Source organism: Mytilus galloprovincialis, chromosome 3 (genome assembly GCF_965363235.1).
Source record: "Mytilus galloprovincialis chromosome 3, xbMytGall1.hap1.1, whole genome shotgun sequence".
Taxonomy (NCBI): Eukaryota; Metazoa; Mollusca; class Bivalvia; order Mytilida; family Mytilidae; genus Mytilus; species Mytilus galloprovincialis.
Window position 1 is genome coordinate 58,676,976 of NC_134840.1, and position 22,345 is coordinate 58,699,320.

The 22,345-nt window shown below is 33.9% G+C and overlaps 1 protein-coding gene across 1 annotated transcript; it reads left to right on the top strand.

The window, feature by feature from the left end:
• The first annotated feature begins 9,616 nt into the window (after window positions 1-9,616).
• Window positions 9,617-21,164, top strand: LOC143068455 (calcyphosin-like protein). The gene is made up of 4 exons (XM_076242547.1): window positions 9,617-9,795; window positions 18,528-18,705; window positions 19,182-19,388; window positions 20,623-21,164. Exons 1-4 carry the CDS (start codon window positions 9,722-9,724, stop codon window positions 20,722-20,724), a joined length of 561 nt encoding a protein of 186 aa, XP_076098662.1. The 5' UTR covers window positions 9,617-9,721; the 3' UTR covers window positions 20,725-21,164.
• Window positions 21,165-22,345: the final 1,181 nt, after the last annotated feature.

Consider the following 22,345-nt stretch of genomic DNA (forward strand, 5'->3'; position numbering starts at 1 on the left):
AGTGCTATTTTAAATCTATCGATTCCGTTCTATAACCGTAATTGTCGGGATCAGGGGATTTCTTTAATAAAATTGTATAAATTAAACTACAAAAAAATATATCAATTTTATGGTCCATGAGACCCCATCTCAGCAGGAACGTACCGGTATATTCTATTCCCTGATCACTAGTATTTCTATTGAATTCCAAGGATATTATTGTGAAAATCTATGGATGGTACCAGCGGGATTCGAACCCTCAATCTCGGGATCTACAGGCAGCGTTGTCTAACCAATTGACCAATTGACAGTCAGGAGTCTACTTCGTCAAAATTATCTCCCCATTACGCCAGTTCATTTTCACAATCGTAGAAATGGAAGCCATTGTAGGGATGACGCGCTACCAATATTGCTCTTGGAAACCGATAAATTTATCCACATTGCACCATTACGATCCTTATATGTCAGTTGTATTTTAAAAGACAAACGTATCAACTAGCTAATGAGGATCAGGTAATAATCTTGTCTGCATTGATTCAACTTAAAACTATTGTCTGATCGGTTGTCAGGTGGAATTTTTGAAAATTCATAAACATTTAAAAAAAATTCTAATTAAATATTTCGTGGAAGGGCAGACTATTTTAGTGTATGAAGACTATAAACCCTAGTAATCACACACAAAAAAATAGAATTTTTCGAAGATATGCATTTTCATCATCCAACTTGAAAGACTGTCGTCAAGTACTTTCAGTAAAAAAAATAGCTATTCGAACACACCTTCTCTGTTTTTGTGACTCATTAGATCTTCTTTGAAAAATAAAGCGGCTGGATGATTGAGACTAGTGACTCATTAGATAGGTATTTCAATTGACCCATATATTTCATCTTTTAGTACTGTGATTTTTTTGTGTTATAAAGTCAACCTGTAGCTTTAATATATAAAAATGATAGAATCTGAAGCGAGACGATGCATGAAATATTCTTACTTTGTACGATATCAAGACAAAATACTCAAACACGCCCTAACATAAAAAAGGTGCACTCGATTTTCTCTTTTCGATACAATTGTTACCCATTTTTTGGATTTTTTTCTTCAGTCACATAATGGAAGGGCAGACACGAAAATTACTGAACTAATAGATTGATATGTTTTCCGTCCGTGGTAATTTTTTCATAAAAATCGGAGGTTATGCATTTTCTTCATCCAACTTGAAAGATACCCATGTCGTCGACTTGATATCTAATTGTTTTGCTTAACTATGTACTAGATAAATTGAAAACTTATGCAAATGGTGTTTTAAAAAAAAAACACCTCGTAATTGAGAACAAAATTGCAATTTTGTTTGTTTCTATTAACTTTTAAAATTTTTGTCACTATAGTAAACAATACAGTAAACATTTATCGCCTTCTCTAACAAAGAGCTTCGATTCTTTTGTTCTATTTCAACCTGGTTTCCGACTGTTGACTCAATTGGTTAGAGCGCTGCCTTTTAATCCCGAGATAGAGGGTTCGAATCCAGCTGGTACCATCCATAGATTTTCACAACGCATCTGCTACTGGTACAAAAATTGTATATAGAATATTGCCTGGCAGTGAGATGTTAGAATTGGTCATGAGGTTTCATGTGACATCTATGGATCTGGCCAGAGGGTTTCCGAGTAGAAGTCTCGGGGTTGTACAGTAGTGGACCTGGTAGTTGCTCGGATGGATGGTACGCAGCCCGAAAAAAGAAAAGGGGGGAGTCCGAGAGTGTTGTAAACCTGGAAATATAAAGGTAGTCTCACTAGTTGAGTTAGGGAAGATCTTCTATGAAGATCTCTTTTGGCTCAATTGGTCAGAGCGCTGCCTTTAGATCCCGAGATTGAGGGTTCGAATCCCGCTGGTACCATCCATAGAGTTTTCACAACAATATTCAGGATAGTCAGTTGTGTGACAAATCCTTGAAAGTTCAAATATAAAGTTTTTTTTAACTCCGGTTGACGATACTCATGGACTACAAGACAACTGATGAATAGAATAACACCAATATAAACATGTAGATATCGAGTTAAATTGCTGTTAAAAGATTACAAATTGATATTACAAAAAACTCAATTGCGTTTACCTTCTAAACTCGGATACAATATTGCATTAAAATAAAGTATTGAGGTAGGTGTTGCTTGTTTTCTGTTCTATTGCATAACTTTCGCATATTTACTGATTTCAGCAAGTCAACATGGCGGCTCCTTTGTTGCAACATGTCAACAGTGAATTTGACGGTAGCTTACGATACAAAATGTAAATTTAAAATTGCAAATGTTGGGTTTACTGAAAAGTAAAAAAAGTAATCACATTTTTTTTTCTAGCGTTTAGTTAAGAAATCATTCGTGCAGGTTTATTAGATTTGTTTTCCTTTTATCGAACAGTGGGTAAAATAGAACAGCCACACACACAGTATACCCATCATCGCTTCAGTTTTTTAATGATCTTATTTGTCCTATTAGAATCGAAATAATTCATGGCATAAAATTCGAATATCACGGCCCAGGCCATGTGTAAATTTCCAACAAATCTATGGCTTCCATGAATTATTTCTTAATAATTATATCCCCCCCCCTTCCCCCCCCCCCCCCCCACCACCACCACCACCATGTGATGGCATGTTGATCATATCATTACTTTAATATTACTTAATTATTTCGGAATGACAGTAATAATTCTCTGAAATGCGATATCAGCTTCCGGGTTTTTAAATACAAAGTTTAAAAGTTCTCACAGACGAAGAGTTTTGTTATAAATAAGGCCGTTAGTTTTCCCGTTTGATTTGTTTTACATTTTTCATGACGTGGAATTTAAAATAACCGACTATACGGTATATATTTTTCATTGCTGAAGGATGTAAGGAGGTTTATAATTATAAGAATAAGAAGATATGTTATGATTTCCACCAGACACCCACTTGATGACATAGAAAATAGGCCACCATACGGTATCAACAATGAGCAAAAAGCATACCACATAGTCAGCTATAAAAGGCCCCGAAATAATAAATGTAAAACAATTCAAACGAGAAAACTAACAACCTGATTTATATACAAAACCATGAGGACGAAAACAAATGTAATACACAGTAACAAATAACAAACATTAAAATAAAAGTACCTGGCTTGGGACAGCATATACAGAAGGAAATTAAGGGTTAAACATGTTTGTGGGCGGCCATCACTTCCCCTAACCTGGGACGTTGGTGTATCTGCACAATATAAGAACAAAAATCCGTTGAAAAGGACTTTTACTCACCAGACTGATACAAAGAAGAAAAACAAGAAACAAAAGCACAGACCGGGTGTGGCAGGATAGTAATACATCCCAACTCTGTTGGATAGTTGTCTCATAGGCAATCATACCACATCTCATAATAACATTAATGTCAGAAAAATATGTCTGTGTTAGGATGACGGGTCTTCCTGTGGACTGTCACCTAATGAACTAGCATATTCAAAATCTGGTTCATGGTGCATATGTAAGGGGTTGTTAAAAGAGTGGGACAAGGGGGTCCCAATAACAGCAAAACCGTGAATTGATTTGGCGTAAAACAGATGACAGCAAATGAAATATTAGAATAATTAGTCCGGTACAGGACCAATCCAGGTACAGGACTCGTAGATCTTATTATATAACTGGTGGTGTGTGCCTATATAACTGTAATTTGTGTAAACAAGACATTTCGACCATGAAGGAAGTTTGCCCTTGGTTGATCATTTTTTTCTGTTACTTGTACAAAAAGTTATAGTATGGATGTCAATTTTTTCTGAACACAATTGATAGTTTCGGTTTTTGTCATAGGAATATTTTTAATCAAGGGCATTTGATGAATCAATTTTTTATGGTTTATTTTTTTAATTTAATTTTTCAAGAAAATGCTGTCAGTGACACTTTATATCAATTTGATCTTTAGAACATTTTTTTTCTTTCTGAAAAGCAGTTTATAGTATAGTTTGTATTAAAAAAACCATTGATGCACACTATAGAATTTTAATCTAATTACCACATAATAAACCTTACTTATAAAATACAAAAATACCCATGCAGATGGAGACAGGAAATGTAATTGAAACATGCATGTCATTTACGGTTATTCTGATAATATAATAGAAACTACATCAAGTGACAATTCTGATATTATAAAAGAAATTGGCTAGAGTAACAATTTGGATGACACCAAGTGAAACACCAATCATATATCTTATGTGAAATTATAGAATATGGAGAATTTTGGTACAGCATTGGAGTAGCTGTAGGATTTTTAAAAGGATTTTGACGAGAAATCAAATTGAAGACACAGCTTTATTTGAAGCTATGGTTGCTGAGCTTCAACTTTTGCTATGCGAAGCAGTTAAAAAGCTTTAAGGAAAATTGGTTGTCAGGGTTCTCTTTCATGTTAATGCAAATAAATTATTGTATAAGTTATAAGTGATTTTTCGTCAAATTTTGTACAAAACATAAATTGCACAAAAATTGTGTACAAAGTCAAAATACAAATTATAACTTGTACAACGAATGTGTACAAAGTCAAAATACAAATTATAATTTGTACAATTTTTTTGTGCAAATAACAATGAAATTTGTAGAAAATGATACATGTTCACAGACAATGGAATTGATTACAAAGGATAATAATAATTTATACTGGAATTGTCCTAGGTCCAACTGATGTTTAAAATATGTTTATGTGGCATATTACTTCCTTCTGCAAATACAGGACCACCATATTACTAGTAGGAAGACCCCAAACAGATATTCATTGTTAGAAGATGTGGTATGCGTGCCAATGAGACAACTATCCACAATGTTCAATTATCTTCAATTTCTACTGATGATTGGCTCTCAAAATGCTAACATTCCAATTTCAATAACAGTTAACATAAAATACATTCTTACAATAACAGATTACAAAATAAATAATAGTCCTATAACAGCTAACAAAGAGTAAGATAATAACAGCTAACAGTAAATATATTTTTCAGAATAACAGATAACAAAGAATTAAATTGCCTCATAACAGCATAACAGTTAAACCCCTTGCCCCCCTCTTAAAAGCAGAGATAAAGTCATATGAAACGAGTGACTGGTGAAAAATAATGTTTATCCAATTCTTGAACCCCATGCATGTATATATCATAAACTTAAAGTCATATGAAACAAGTGACCGGTGAAAAATACTGTGATTCCAATTCTCGAACCAATGCATACAAACATTATACACTTAGTCTTCTGTGCACGATTTTATCTTTTTTTACGCAAACATTTCGTATCATTTTATCGTCTGCCTGTTATTGTGTGAACATATGACAGCTACTTAATATCGTGTTTTAAGTTTACCTATTGTTAACTTATAGTAAACAATCAACAAAGAAGCATGGATATTGAGCACGTGTATAACATGTACAATCAGATAATAAGTTATTAAAATGACAGATCCATGCGTATTGCGATCACCGGGTTTTTACGAGAAGGGTCACGCTGAGGTCACTTGCATACCGAAAATATGTCGTGCGAATTGCTTCTTAGAAGCAAGCAATCAAAAAAGCTAAACTTCTTCTAAATGTGGACAAATTAAAGAATTTTCTTCAGAAAAATGTATACGTACATAAGTTTTATAATGAAAATTATCCATTTAGTTATAAAAAAAAATATGCATAATTTTTTTTTAATTTGAGGTTTCGTATGACTTTAATAAATATCCATATCATGAGTAACATGTATCCGTCATGATATGTACATGTATGTAATATTTTCCACTGAACTCAACCATCGTCATCATGGACTTTTCATTTTCATACCGTATTCATCTAATACAGAGCTGTTAAAACCTGTTGCACGCCAGGCAAATCTATAATTTCGTTGTTTATTGTAATGCTGCATGTATCTTGATTCTCTGCTCAACATTTCTAAAATTTCATTGTATTCGAAACTACTCATCTTTAAAATCATATATCTGACCTTCGAAATTTTGCATCATAAACAAGGTTGTCAGTTATGATAAATTCATGCTGTTTTTTTCTTTTCACTGTAACAATGTGTAATTTTCTTCATGTTTATGTTCGAGAAAACTTTAAATGCATATCAAAAGATCAGTTCTTTCTGTTTCTGCGTAGGCTTTGTTATATCCACGAAGACATTAATTAATTTTTCCATTTTTGTATCTGACAAGTAAATTTACTATTTTAAAATACAATTATTAATCGTGTTTGATTTCATAGATAATGCTTTGTTAAAAAATCTTTCATTATGGACATTTTACAGTTAAAAGGTTGTTATCTACTATTTCAGCTAATTCATAAATAAATTTCCTTTTTTCACGAACTAATTTTGAAAGCTAAGCAACAGGGATTTTACTGCTTTTTTCCACCCCAGAGTCACAGCGAGGCCTTCAACACGGAGAAACGGCTTGAATGGAATTCCTTGCTAGATGCCGGTACCCAAAATCTTTGCATGGAGAAGTTACGCACATGCAGGCCAGAAATCCAGCAGATAAGACTACAATAGTAAAACAACAAGCTTTTCTACATTCGAGGCAATTTGAATTAAATCTAAGATTGTCATTATTATTCAACAAGATCTAGTGAATACATTTTTCAACCACCTATAATTCTGCAACATGCTTTAACATTTTATTACAATGCTATTTACAGGTTGGAACTTGTTGCAAAATGATTTAAAGATTTGGGATCTTGTGGATATTAGATTTTCCGCCAGGAAAGTCAAGCAAATATTTCAAAAACATTTTTTTTATTTTATTGAATGTTCTAATCAATGTCAACGTAAATTAATTTAAGCACAATCATTATAAAACCTGATAAGTAATGATTACTTATAACTATATTTCTTTGCTTTTTTTTGCTTTTGTGCCAATTATCATTTCATTTGCACCAAAACAGTACATTGTATTTGAGCCAACAATACAGGAAAATGGTTAAATAATAGATCTATATTGGAAAGATTAGTTTTCTCGTTTGAAGTTTTTTACATTTGTCATTCCGGGGCCTTTAATAGCTGATTATGCAATTTGAGCTTTTGTAATTTTCAAAGGCCATCCAGTGACATATAAGTGTTCAGTGACGGATCCAGAACTTTTCCTAAGTGGGGCCCGCTGACTGACCTAAGGGGGGACCCTCTCCAGTCATGCTTCAGTGATTCCCTATATAATCAACCAAATTTTTCGCACGAAGGGGGGGGGGGGGCCCGCCCCCCCCCCAGGCCCCCCCCCTGGATCCGACTATGGTGTTTATTTCTTTGTCATTGGCAATCATACCACATCTTCTTATTTTATAGTGTAATAATCATGTAAAAACACAATTGTGATTACAGAGTATAACATATTGCTAATAAATTATGGTATATTCACCAATAAACCAAAATTATAACATTAAATCCTTTTGAGTTTTTTTAATACGGGGATTGTAGATTTTGCTTCTCTATTTGACAGTGGTTGACTGTATCATTTAACAATGTTGCTGTGCTACATTTGTTGTGATTCTGACTTTGCACCTTACAACTCTATCTATACGTTTTGTTTCTTTTTTTAATACATCAGATTTCCTTCATTTCATGTCTTTAAAAATCACAAATGCATTTCCTCCGATATTTTTATCCGAATTAACTATGTCCATTTGTCACCTAGAACATATAAAAAAAGTTTTATACGAGAAATCAGTATGAACTCACTTACTTACCCAATGAGGAATGTGTGATTCTCTAAAACATTTCTTATACTAGCCTCGCATTCAGGATGCATCTTGCATCAAATTAGTTATATTCAACCTTTAAATTGGCGCAAAAGTCATACTTATTCAGTTTAGCGCAAAAGAAATACGATCCTGTGGCGACAATGACATTTTACTGCATTTTTCAATAAACAGCTACGCCATGAGCGCATGATACGCCCGTCGTCTTGTGAAGTTTTAAGTAATAATCATAAATAGTTCCTGAGACACGGCGCGACATGAAGTGAACCCCCCCTTCTTTTTTTACAACACTCAATAACTCTAAAATTAAATTTTGAACCATCACCAAAAAGTATACAGATCTTTAGATTAATATAACTAAGAAGTGTGTAAAGTTTTAAACAATAATCATAAATTGTTTGGAGATACGGCGCGACATATTAAATCACCACTTTTTTTACAAAAAAAAAAAACCAAATTACTCTAAAATGAAATTTTGAATCATCACCAAAAATTATACAGATCTTTAGATTAATATAGCTAAGAAGTGTGTAAAGTTTTAAGCAATAAACATAAATGGTTTTTGAGATATCATACGGCGCGACGTGTGAACCCCTCTCCACCTTTAGTTTTTTTAAACAAAAAACTCAATAACTCTATGATAAAATTTTGAATCATCACCAAAAAGTATACAGATCTTTGAATTAATATAACTAAGAAGTGTGTAAAGTTTTAAGCAATAATCATAGATAGTTTTTGAGATACGAAGCGACATGTGAAAAAAAACCACACCCATGTTTTAGTTACAAAGTCCCGTAAATTAAAAAAGTTTTAATATTATTTTCACCAAAAGAATACAGATCGTTTGATCATCATAAGAAATAATTATGTTAAGTTTCATGATTTCATGAAATTTGATTAAGTCGTTCTCAAGTTATGCCGGATGCGACATGTTTTCCGTCGGACAGACAGACGGTACGACGGACGGACAGACGGATATTTGTATACCATCATACGTCCCGTCAAAATTTTGAAAATTTTGACGGGCGTATAAAAATTTGCGCAAATGCAATGTGCTCATCAAAATTTTATAATATTTCAGTTTATAACATTCTGATATTGTTGTATATTATTTTTGTAATGTTCTATGTTAATATTTGATCAAATATATATATATATATATATATCTACCAATCCAAAAAATCAAAAAATACTGTCATGAATTGCCCGTCAACAAATGTTTTAATTGGATATGAAAGTAATGTTTGCATATAGTGGTTTTAAATACATCTGAATTATGTACTGATTAATATCTGATTCCTTGATTCTTTTGACAAAAAAATCTGAATTAGTTTAGTCTGGTAGAGTCTGAAACTTCTTTCAGCAAGATAAAAATCAGACAACTTCAAGCTGGCTTTTCTGATTATATAGTAATATTATCCAATGGAATTCAACGCTAAGTATCTACATAAACTATTTTTTAATCTGAAATCTCCATCACTTTTTTTTTAGACAAACAAGGAAATAATTGCATTTTCGTTGATATAATATTACTAGATATATATCACACTTATGAGTGGCGGATCCAGGGGGGGGGGATCCGGGGGTTGAAACCCCCCTTTTTTTGGACGATCAATGCATTTGAATGGGAGCATATACTTGGAACCCCCCCTTTTTTACTCTGGGTTGGGAACCCCCCCTTTTTAAAATGGCTGGACCCGTCCCTGCTTATTGTATTACAAAGATATATAGATTGTTACGAGTCTACTTATGTCAACTATATATCAATAGTGTGGAATCTTAGAGACGACAAAACATTAGAAAAAAATTTGTTGTCACTGATATTCCCACATATGTTTAAACTTCCCGTGGTTTCGAACAAACAAGTCTATTTTTATTGATCATTTATTGTAAGTAAACAATTTACCTGTGTATATGTCCATATCATACGGTTACATGTGAGTTGTGTAAAACGTAGGTGATTCACATAATTACCGGTTAAAACACTTAGCATCCGTAGTTACTTGTTAAAAAAATGGCTGACAAACTAGCAGAACTAAGAGCGAAATGTCTAGAGCGAGGAGCTAGTGGAATACACGGCATCGGCAGGTAATTAAGCATTGATGAATTTCACATTTTCTAGCTTAAAAATAGCTTTGGGTTCATGATAATTCTACTTTTAGTCTGAGGTTACAAGATTAAATCTTGACTGAAACTAGAACGTACGTATTACTCTGTTACTGCGTCTTAGAAACGAAGAAAGAAGTGAGACTTTACAGGTTACTAAATGCTTTTAATAAGACTTGTCTTCGTTTCTGTGACTTTGTTTTTGACTAACGTGTTTCTTATCTTCTGATTCGAAAGACCTGGGGAATTGGAATCCTCACAGCTTTTGACACCACAGAGTCATCACAAGCCCACGGCCGACACTCGGCTAACCGAGAGATTGGTCGGTTAATCTATATTGAGTATGCGGCTATATCGGCGGTTGGTCTGTTAATAGGGTTGGCTAAAGTCTGTTAATCAGGTGTTATCGAGAAAATCATTGAAAGTTTGGCATGTTTCATTGTATAACTTTTTAAATATATTTTCATTATAAACATTATTCATGTCTAACAAAACAATTCAATATACTGAATCCAGTGGTGTAATTATTATTTTTCTAGCTTCGATGTACGATCTATAAAATGAAAAGGCGGGTTACTCATCAATAAATTTATACACATTTTACACACACAAAATGTACACAAAATGACACGTTGGTTGATTTTACTTGCATGCAATATTTTGAACATCGAAAAAAGACGGGCATTATGTTTGTTAACCATATTGATATCTTTGTGTGAAAAATCTACACGAAAATCTGTATTTTGGTGACATAAATCAATCTTTATTTAAAACCTGGTCTGTTAATGGGTCGGATGTATAAAACCCGGTCTGTTAATTGGTCTGTTAAGAGTTATGAATGGCAATAGAAATACAATTTTATTGCTATATATGGGGTGTTATCGGATCAAATGGGTAGGCTCAAGACGAGCAGCTAAAATATACGGAAACAACACATGAGCAATGAAACATAAAATATACGATAACAACACATGAACAATTAACAATTTAGACAATGGAAATTGAAAATTGATAAAGATGGTTTCAAAAAGTGTTATACAAAATGTATATATTAAAGTAATATTAATTTCATCCAAGAATGGTCGCATATATCATGTGGATTCTGTTTAATTGTTAACCAGTATATAAATCAGAGATAAACGTCGTAATGTAACTAAACATCAGTAAGTAAAATATATTGGGATGCTAAAGTATAAAGAATAGAGAAAGAATAATATACATTTATTTGCCGTACCTCAGGGAGATATGAAGATTTGTTCAATGACACGTGGGATAGTCTCAACCAATCAGATATTGATTAAACTATCAATGTGTATAAACAGTTGAATAATATACAATTATAGCCTTTGTATGAGGGCAATACTATAGTATTAATGAATGGGTGTTTTTATAATGACCCTGTTATATGTCCAATGTCTGTAATAATGGTCGAGGAAGTCTGTAATGGCCCGAGGCAACGCCGAGGGCTATTACAGACATCCGAGGCCATTATTACTGACCGAGGACATATAGCAGGGCCATTATAAAAACACCCATTTCTTAATACATTTATTAACCAACTAAACAAAAGTGTATGTGTTGCTGCTAACTTGATGTACTGTCTTACTGCCAGTTTGAACAAAATAATTTGTACTTCACCATTATAAAGCTTTAAATATACCAAATATCCAAGATATTAAGTTGAAAGAGATTTGTGTTAAAAACAGGATGAACAGTGATCCCTTTATATGGTTCTTTAATGTTGGTTGCTGGTTACTAAATTAAATAAAATACAAAAAGGTATTATACTCTTAAGCCTCGGTCACACCTTACCGGATAGCTCGAACGGACGCCTAAAGCCTCGGTCACACCTTACCGGATAGCTCGAACGGACGCCTAACGGATAAAAAAAAAGTTATCCGTTGACAAAATTTTTATCCGTTGGGAGTCTGTTGGTGTACTAACGGACATGTAACGAATGCCTAACGGACACACAACGGACATTGAACGTACGTGAAACGGATACGTACCGGACAGAACGGACGTCGAACGTACATCCAACGGACGAGTACCGGATAAAACGGACACCTAACGGAAGCGTAACGGATAAAACGGATGAACAAAATAATCTGAAAAATAAAGGCAATAAACCATCTAAAAATTAAAGGCAATAACCCATGAGAAATTTCAGTTGGCATTTGTCCGTTTTACATCCGGTAGGCATCCGTTTTATCCGTTATCCTTCCGTTAATGTCCGTTTCACATCCGTTTTATCCGTTAGGCGTCCGTTAGGTGTCCGGTAGACGTCCGTTGGTGAATTGGTCTACCGGATCTCCAACGGATGCATAACGGACACGTAACGGATACAAAACGGACGAGTACCGTACAAAACGGACGCCTAACGGACGACTAACGGACGTTCAACGGACATTTTATCCGTTGGACGTCCGTTCAAAGTTTTGAACATGCTCAAAATTTTCCACCGGACAGAACGGACGTCAACGGATAAAACGGACGCTTAACGGACGCCTAACAGATATGGGCGGACGCCTAACGGATAAGAACGGACGTCTAACGGACATGAACGGATTGAAAAAAAGTTATCCGTTAGGCGTCCGTTCAAGCTATCCGGTAAGGTGTGACCGAGGCTTAACGGATAAAAAAAAAAGTTATCCGTTGACAAAATTTTTATCCGTTGGGAGTCCGTTGGTGTACTAACGGACATGTAACGAATGCCTAACGGACACACAACGGACATTGAACGTACGTGAAACGGATACATACCGGACAGAACGGACGTCGAACGTACATCCAACGGACGAGTACCGGATAAAACGGACACCTAACGGAAGCGTAACGGATAAAACGGATGAACAAAATAATCTGAAAATTAAAGGCAATAAACCATCTAAAAATTAAAGGCAATAAACCATCTGAAAATTAAAAAAAAAATAAACCATCTGAAAATTAAAGGCGCGTCAGATGGACATGGTATCTAGTATATATGTTATAATATTTGCATCTGGGAAAGTCTGGTCAGTAGGACAGTTATCAAGGTCACACGTGCCAAACAAATTGAACAATTTATCCGGTTTTTTTTACGTTTCTTCACACGAGGGTCACTTTTTGAGTTAACTGGTTTAGTTGATTTTATTTTGTATTGCGTCTTGTTTAGCATGATATGTGTGCAAATATAGAGCTCCTCTGATTAAAAAAAATCAAGGTAGAAGAAGTGTGGTAATTCAGTCTTATAGAGTTTAAGTTGATTTTCTGAATTTGTTTATATTATGTACCTCTGGTATGAAAACGGATGTGGTGTTATGCGGAACTCTCCATCCGTACTGCATACTACGATATTTTCCTCCAGAAGCAAGGTGTCTAAGTGTAATTGCTAACTTGAGTCCTGGTTCCAGCGGATTTCTGTAAAAAATATTCTGCTTGGCTTTGCGAGGCCCAACCCGCTGTAATATCTCGTCGAACATCTCTGTGGTCATTCGAAGGAAGTGTACAAAGGAATGCCGATCCTCCCGCCTAAGTTCGGTCATGAGTTGGTCATATAGACCAAAACTGCGTCGTCTTTCAGGACTAAGCCATGGTCGTGTCCACCATCTCCTTTGTCTTCTCCTTTCGACAGCTATAAGGTTTATATTTGCTACATTTAAGTTGAGTCTGGCCTGAATAAGAGCTGTTTGGTAGCGTAGACGTGCTCTTACTCCAAGATCAATCACGAATAATAAATAGTCATGACACTCAAGAAAATCTAACATACCATATATTGGCATTTCTGACGCGAAATTTCAATTGGCATTTGTCCGTTTTACATCTAGTATTTTTGAATTTTATGCATTTCTAATGCATATTTTGTTTTTTATGTATATTATTTTTCAACTTCTCTGTAACCTTTGTACTTGCATGGTTTTATGAGAATAAACTATCAGTAGGCATCCGTTTTATCCGTTATCCTTCCGTTAATGTCCGTTTGACATCCGTTTTATCCGTTAGGCGTCCGTTAGACGTCCGTTAGGCGTCCGGTAGACGTTCGTTGGTGAATTGGTCTACCGGATCTCCAACGGATGCATAACAGACACGTAACGGATACAAAACGGACGAGTACCGTACAAAACGGACGTCTAACGGACGTTCAACGGACATTTTATCCGTTGGACGTCCGTTCAAAGTTTTGAACATGCTCAAAATTTTCCACCGGACAGAACGGACGTCAACGGATAAAACGGACGCTTAACGGACACACAACGGATATGGACGGACGCCTAACGGATAAGAACGGACGTCTAACGGACATCAACGGATTGAAAAAAAGTTATCCGTTAGGCGTCCGTTCGAGCTATCCGGTAAGGTGTGACCGAGGCTTTAACAACTTAGTTTTATCTGTAATGGCCTAACAGGGTTTAATACAGACAAACTGGGCATTAATACAGGGCCATTACAGAAAAACAGGGCCATTACAGAAAAAACAGGGCCATTACAGAAAAACAGGGCCATTACAGAAAAAAACAGGGCCATTACAGAAAAACAGGGCCATTACAGAAATATGTAATTTTTAATAAACAGTCACTTTTGGCAATAATGCACTTAGTTAGTTAATAAAAGAATATATTGACCTAAAAGAAGTATATTGACTGAGGACGAAGTCCTAGGTCGAAATACTTCTTTGGGTCGATATATCCTGTTTTGACCTCATACTTTTTGTTATTGTTATATTATCAAATGTCCAACCATATTTGTATCAAAATCGTCATTTGATTTTGTTTGAATTTTATAGATATCATATTGTCTCCTATACATTAACGACATATAAATAAACCGTGCAATATGCTTTTTGCTGTGCAATATGCATTTTGCTATCCGCCGTTTTTTATCACCTTCGAAAATATAGTTTAACATGTGACTATCCCTGAACGAATCAAATAAGTTAAAATATACGATTTAATAATACTGAGTAAGATAAATAAAATGTAGATAAAGTGACATAACAATTTAAAGAATACAGAAATAACCCCCCCCCCTTTTAATCCGGACCCTCGTGGTATACACGAGAATCTGGATGGAGACGCAGAATATAGAATAGTAGATAAGGACAGTAGAGATTGATGCATTGCTAAAAAAGAGAAAAAAAATAATAAGAATACAGACATGAAACACCCCTGGATGTTGAAATAGTAACGGATTGCGATGTACTCATATTTGTGACGAATGCTAGAAGTTTACATGCGGACAACTGCAGTTCTCCTCTGCACTTATGTAGAAAGGAACTAAACGGAATAAAATGAATTAAAACTTAAGTTAACAAAATGTAGCTGCATTCGCTCCTTTCCATTTACTTCTTTAGAATGATTTGAAAACAACATATGATTAAGTAATAGAAGAAAAGAACCAATTGAATGATGCTGACGAATTAGGGGTTAACGTCCAGTGACAAATATCATGTGCATATGAGAACGACAACACGTTATATGTACCCCTGTGTTGTATTAGAAAGACACTTTCAGTCGGGTTTGAGAACGTGCTACTTTGAACAGATTCAACAATTAAGGCTTATTGAAAACGTTGATATTGAATAAAATTGAGAAAGGAAATGGGGAATATTAAATGCATGCATATTCCAGCGGCTGCTCTTACTAGAACGATACTGTTGTACCGTATTGTCATTTTTTTTTCTTACTCAAGAACATCTCATTACTTACTTTTTCAATGGGGAAATATAAATGTAGCAAAACTATTGCCGTGGCTAAATAACTCTTAACTGACACAATTTCAATTGTCCAACCCATTAACAGACTTTATTCCCATAATTTTCACTAAAACGTGGTATTATTCACGTTATATTACAATTATGAAATATTTACTAATGTCAATTTATTTTTTGGAACCAAAGTACTATTTTGTGTCCTTTAAATGATATCTAAGATTGTTTGTTTTGCCTTTTATTAAAAAATTGCTATGCGTATAAGCATAAATTATACATACTTGCGCGACGCCTTTTAGTTTTACTGAAAACTGCGCAGGCTATGAAATGTTTTCACAGGTGGAAAATATTCTATGATAGATATCATTTTGTCAGACACTTTTCTTTTTTTGATTTGGTTCTTATAATATGCCAAAAATATGTATATTTGATAGAGTTTAACATAAAATTGTGCGTTTTACTCTTAACAGACGTATAGCCAACCCGATTAACAGACCAATCGCCCATATAGCCGCATACTCAATATAGATTAACCGACCAATCTCTCGGTTAGCCGAGTGTCGGCCGTGAAGCCGAATAAAATGATATAGTAGTAACAGAGTTATAACACAACACAACTTTAATTTCAAGTCGCTGTTGACCAACATATCCTTGTTTACACATAGAAATTATACTTGAGGCTCCAAGTACCCTGTATCGCTCACCTGTTAATTTGCATAAAAAATGTATAATGTTATGAGAATATTTCAAATCATGAGTTTCCCACACTGAAAACGGAAAAAATAATTAATAACCTCGTTTCAGGCAAATGGCTGATACGTAGATTTTGTCCTTTTATTGCTTATTTTCAGTTTCTCTTTTTTTGCACAGTTAACGAAAAAATAAATCACGGTAAGGTTATACATAGTCACTCAAGAATAAACACTTGTACAAGGAGACAGTTTTGACTATGTTGACTCGCATGATTTAAATTGATTGGTATTTTCTTTGAACGAGCTATTTAGTAGTTGCGAGTACTCTCAGATCTGCACTCAGTTGTGTCTTAGGGGGTTTGTCAGTTTTTGTGTTATGTATCACTTAAATAGGTAAGCCCTGTTCAATTGATTTTTTTTAGTTTGTTCGTATGGTGAGGGTTTTATGATGTGCTGTTTACAACTTCCCGGGTAAGGCGGAGGGTTGTGTGTTCGCGTTTGAACTGCTAACTTGTACTTCATTTGGTCTCTGATGTCTCATTTGCATTCAAACCAAATCTTCTTTTTTTTTTATGTTAACCCCACTTCTTTCTCTTTGTGTCGGTCCCGAGCGGTTGTCTTTTGTTGCTGTTTATCATATTGTTCATTGTTTGTTAAATGTTTGTACAATTCGTTTTTTTTGTAGATCTATGACATCTGACACTGTCGGATTTTAGGGGTAGAATTAGGCTTCGTTTAACATGGATAACCACGCCACATTATGTAGCGGGAGCCTGTAATTCAAAGGTTCAGCATATTTATTTTTCTTTCATTCTTTTGTCTATAGTATTTCAGGCTGTTAGTTTTCTCATTTGTCATATCGGGCCTTTGGTTATCTGCTTTGTGGTGTTTTTTTTTTTAATTATCATTGAAGCCTTACGGCAACCTTAGTTGCTAACTTCTACGTCTCTGGTCGAGAGGTGTGCAATTGGTACACCTTCTTGTATTTTATATTAATTATAGATCGTGTTCTTATGGTATTCACTGAGTTGTCCATTCAATATGATATATAGTTTCCGTAAAAAAACACGCACCAATGCCGTTAAAAAGAATTTCAAGGGCAATACTTGCTAACGATATAAGCTTGTCAATTTTGCGATAAACATTTCTTTGTATCCACTGTAGTGTCGACGAAAACTATCAAAAATAAGTAAACACATTCAAGGAAAATAACTCGTATAAAGAGTCGACTTTTAATTTAGCCCATGTTGACCAATTTGTAGATCTTTTTCAGCTGATCAAATTTGCTGTTTACAGGTTCCATTTATCTACTCTATAGTTTCCGCGAAAAACCTACACAAAAAGGTAAAAAAATCACCTTTCAAGGGCAAACATTTATGACGATTTCGACCATGTTTAAAGTTTTTTACATCTGGTCCTAACAACAATTTCCTTTTATCGTCATACGATTTTACAACTGAAGTTAATATATATATGACGCCCATATATTCTTATTTTTGGCATGACATATAAACTACTATAAAATCGTATAAATAGATGCAAGAACATATCAAATTATGAAAAAATAAGTAAAAATATAGGAGACTCCACCAATTCACTATATAAATGAAAACACAACAAAAGACAAAGCAAACGTCTGTGGTCCATTTGTTTTATAAATCTATTTAATGTACGTTGGTCTGAGTTAATCAGGATAATGGTTGTCTATAAAAGTGCTGGACACAGAATTTATTCAGTATTTTCAAACATTTTTATGAAAGTTTACCATGATAAATAATGTTCATTTGAATATCGTGACATCAAAATCAATCCCGGACCTGTCAAAAACATTTCTGAAAATGAATTTTAAACTCGATGGAAATTAATTACATCGTTTCCGTGATCTTAAACTTAAAATTGCAGGTTATCATGTTAGAACAATTGTTAAAAAAGAAACGTCCGATTCCCTTTTGTTTTAAACAATTGGTACATGTTTACAAATCATAGATGACAACCATATGTACATTTATATGTTATTTACTATATGATGGTGTGGTTTCTCTTTTTTATATAGTCTAGACCGTTGATTATTCTGTTTGAATTGTTTTACACTAGTCATTTTGGGTCCCTTTGTAGTTTGCTGTTCGGTGTGAGACAAGGCTCCATGTTGAACGCTGTACTTGACATATTTAATTGTTAGCTTTTTATACATTATGACTTGAATGAAGAGTTGATTCATTGGCACTGATACCACATCTTATTTATATTAGCCATCGAAAAGTTCCTGTACTAGTAATGTTTGATATTACGAAGTTTAAAAATACAAATTAATCATTCACTTAATTTTTATGTTGTAGAACTTTTCGAAATATTGACGATGATGGCAGTAAATCGCTTAGTCTTGAGGAATTTAGATATGGTCTAAAGGACTTTGGTCTTAGCTTTCCAGAAAGTTCTGTACAAGAACTGTTTACCCATATTGACAAAGATGGAAGTGGTACAATTCGATTTGATGAATTCCTACAAGCAATAAGGGTATATATAATTATCATATACTAAGATGTTAAGCCAACTACAATTGTAAACAATCACTTTATTTATAGCTTTTTTAAGCGGCAGTAAATATTAGGGGAATATATGTAACAAAAAAAAAAAAAAAAACAACCCAAAAAAACATTTTATTTTATTCGGCACGAAACTGCTGTAGTAGTCGCTAAACCTCGCTCTTCTGCAGTTTCTTAGCCTCATACAAAAACGTTAATATTTTTTTGACATTTACCCTGCTATTGTTATATTGCTCTGACCTACCAAATCGCCATTCGGTCAGATTATTTTTTTCATTTCGTTAGTTAACATATGATAGATACACTTAACTTATGATACATAAACAATTGAAAACGCAAGATAGGCGAATATGTTGATAAATAAATAAATTAATAATCGAAATATTCTTTTATTATCAGAGGTCAACTATGTATTGTTTTTTTATTTGTTTTTGTTTTACCTTCCAGCCTCCTATGTCACAAACTAGAATCTCGATCATCAACGAAGCATTTAAAAAGTTTGACAAAAATGGTGATGGAGTAATCTCCGTTGCTGATCTGAAGGGTGTTTACAATGCAAAACACCACCCTAAATACAAGAGTGGACAAATGACAGAGGATGAAGTCTTCAGAGAATTTCTTGACGTGTTTGACCATGGAGTTAAAGACGGAAAGGTGAATTGACATTTTTAAAATATTTTTTTCTTATTTAGTTAGTTTTCAATGCAAAAGAGTAGGTCCGGTAAGGACCGATTTTGGCCTCAAATTTCAGGTTCATCTGACCACTTTTTAAACACTTAAGTGTCTATTTTATTTGAATCAATTAGTTTATGTGAAAGATTTTAACTGATTTAGTCATTAAAAACGATCCGATTCAAGCTTAAATATGAAAAATCTACCAAATATGCCGAAAAATGTCACTTTTCAGATGGTTTTGTGGTAAAAATGGAAGTGGCCGCATCCGTGTTCATCCTCACCCTTAATATATGTTATGTATTATCATTAAATACAACTTACATTTCAATATTAAAGATGAACACGAATGCGGCCACTTTCGTTTTACACGAAAATCGTCTACAATTTAACTAAAATGCTAGAATTGTGAAGATTTCAGTAATTTAGCATGACTTAATGGTGCTAGTACAGGCTATATGTGCATTGTATTGTCAAAAACAGCCCATATTTATGTAGCAGAAGCATTCTACTGTCCAATAAATAACTAAAAGTTTACATTTTAACTATTTTGTAAAACTGCTATATTTTGGGGCAAAAAAGGGGTCTTACTGAACCTACTCCTTTCCATGTTGCGATTCCTCCCTCCCCCATTTCCGTTTGTTATAGCAAGAACTAATTCAGGCTATAAAAAGACTGACAGCTTTAATCTCAAATTAATCAACAAAGTCAATCATATTCATTATATGCAAAAAATACTGCATTTTTTTTAGAAATAAATAAATAGACGAAGCATGCACAAAAAAATATTTCATTATCCTAATTGGGGTAACTGACCACAGCTATTTCAAAAAGTGTTATCGTATGATACGTCAAAGTTTAATACTGAACCAATCGCACGAAAGTGTAATTGCAGATGTATGATCAGTTTTCTTTGGTTTGTTCGATCGGAGGATCAAAAGTTGATGATATATTTTTTGATAATATTATATATAACATGCATCCATAAAATCGAATTCAGCAATGAGGGCAATTTTAATACTTTAATTTGAAAGATAATTGCTATATGTGTTGGCATATCTCTTTGAGTTGAAAAAAAATACCACCAGCACTACACCCGCAAGTCTGTCTGTTGCAACAGTTTTTAAAGCAATATTCAATATTCAAAGTTTGTCAATTGTTCATCTTTCTTCTGATGTATATTGTTCTGTTTAACTTTATTTTTTATGTGACCTAGGTGACCAAAGAAGAATTTATTAATTACTACAGTGGTGTAAGTGCCTCTGTAGATACTGACCAATACTTTGTGGAAATGATGAGAAGTGCATGGAAAATGTAGCGACTGTTCGATAGGAACATCAACATTTAGACAAAGAATGGTCTATATTTGATACTTCTCTAACCAGTAGGGACGGCGATATACCAGTTGATGAGATTTGTAGAGCAACAGCTAGATGAAGTGAATAATATTTACCTCATCCTCGATCGAAATGTATATTATATAGGAATTATTCATGTCTGTCCATCTTTCAATTTATGTCTTGCTCATAGTTTGTCAATACAATGAAGGATATAATGATATGCATTAAATACCTGTTTCCTAACATCAGACTGTATCATAAATAAAGGATATTTAAATAATGGTAAAGGTAACAAGCTTTGATGAATTTGCAACAATAATAGATGTGTATACCTCATCTCTAAATATGAATAGTGTAGTTCAGCTAAAATCTTCATGTATTTCAAACTATAAATCAAAATTAAATGACTAGTCACTTACCTAATTACCTTTTACACAACCAACACTCAAACATGCCTTGTTGTTTCCCATTCACAAATTTTGAAATTAGTGGAAGCATATATATAGTATTTTGTAGCTTCTTATGTCATTAATAAGGCTGAAATGTTTTTTCAGAAGGTCATTTTCACCGATTTTGTTTGTCTGTCTCAGAACTTTTTAAATGAAATATATGTGAATGATACTTTTTATAACTGTTTCCATCCCTGAAATTACTGTCATTAATGTTCATATATGAGGTTAAAATGTCTGATAATTCAAATTTACTACTATAAATGCTAGGGTTTAATTGTATGAACCGTTCTATTGATAAAACAGGGTCAGCAACCCAAAACTGACACAATTAGTCAACGTGACAATAATGGCGAGCCAGCAGCCAAACATATGTTAATTGCAGATATACAACACAACTTTCTTAAGAATCTACCACCAAACGTCCAAATAAATCTGAAAAAAACGCCATATTTCTTTTCTATTGGAATATATTTTATAATACCGCGCTAGCATCAAATTAGTTATCTGTTTCTTTGTTGCGTGAATATTTTTTAAGAAACTTTTAATTCTCCCTCATCAAAATATTGTATTCCTCCAAGTTTGAATTTAGAAAATAACATAAATCCCCTCAGGGCTGACAGAGTTGAATTTAAAAATAAAGAGATGTAGTATGATTGCCAGCGAGATAACTATCCACCGCATATCAAATGAAGTGGTTGTAAGCTATTATAGGAAACCTTATGACATTCAACAATGAGGTAAACTCACACCGCATAGTCGGCTATAAAAGGCCCCAACATAAAAAAAATATGAACCATTTGGAATGAGAAAACTTACTGCCTTATTCACATTAAAAATAAGAAGAATGTGGTATGATTGTCAATGAGACAACTTTACCGAAGACCGAATGGCATAACAGTTAACTACTATAGTTCACTGTACGACCTTCAACAATAAACAAACCCCTTTAACTATAGTCAGCTAAACAATTAACAAATGTATAACAAGTCAAACGAGAAAAGTAATATATATGAATATATGAAATACAGCAACAAACTACAACCGCTGCATTACAGGTACATAGAGAATGTGGCGGGGTTAAACATTTTGGCGAGTGCCCATCCCTTCTCACCTTTGACAGGTGTAACAGCACATCATATGAACAAAC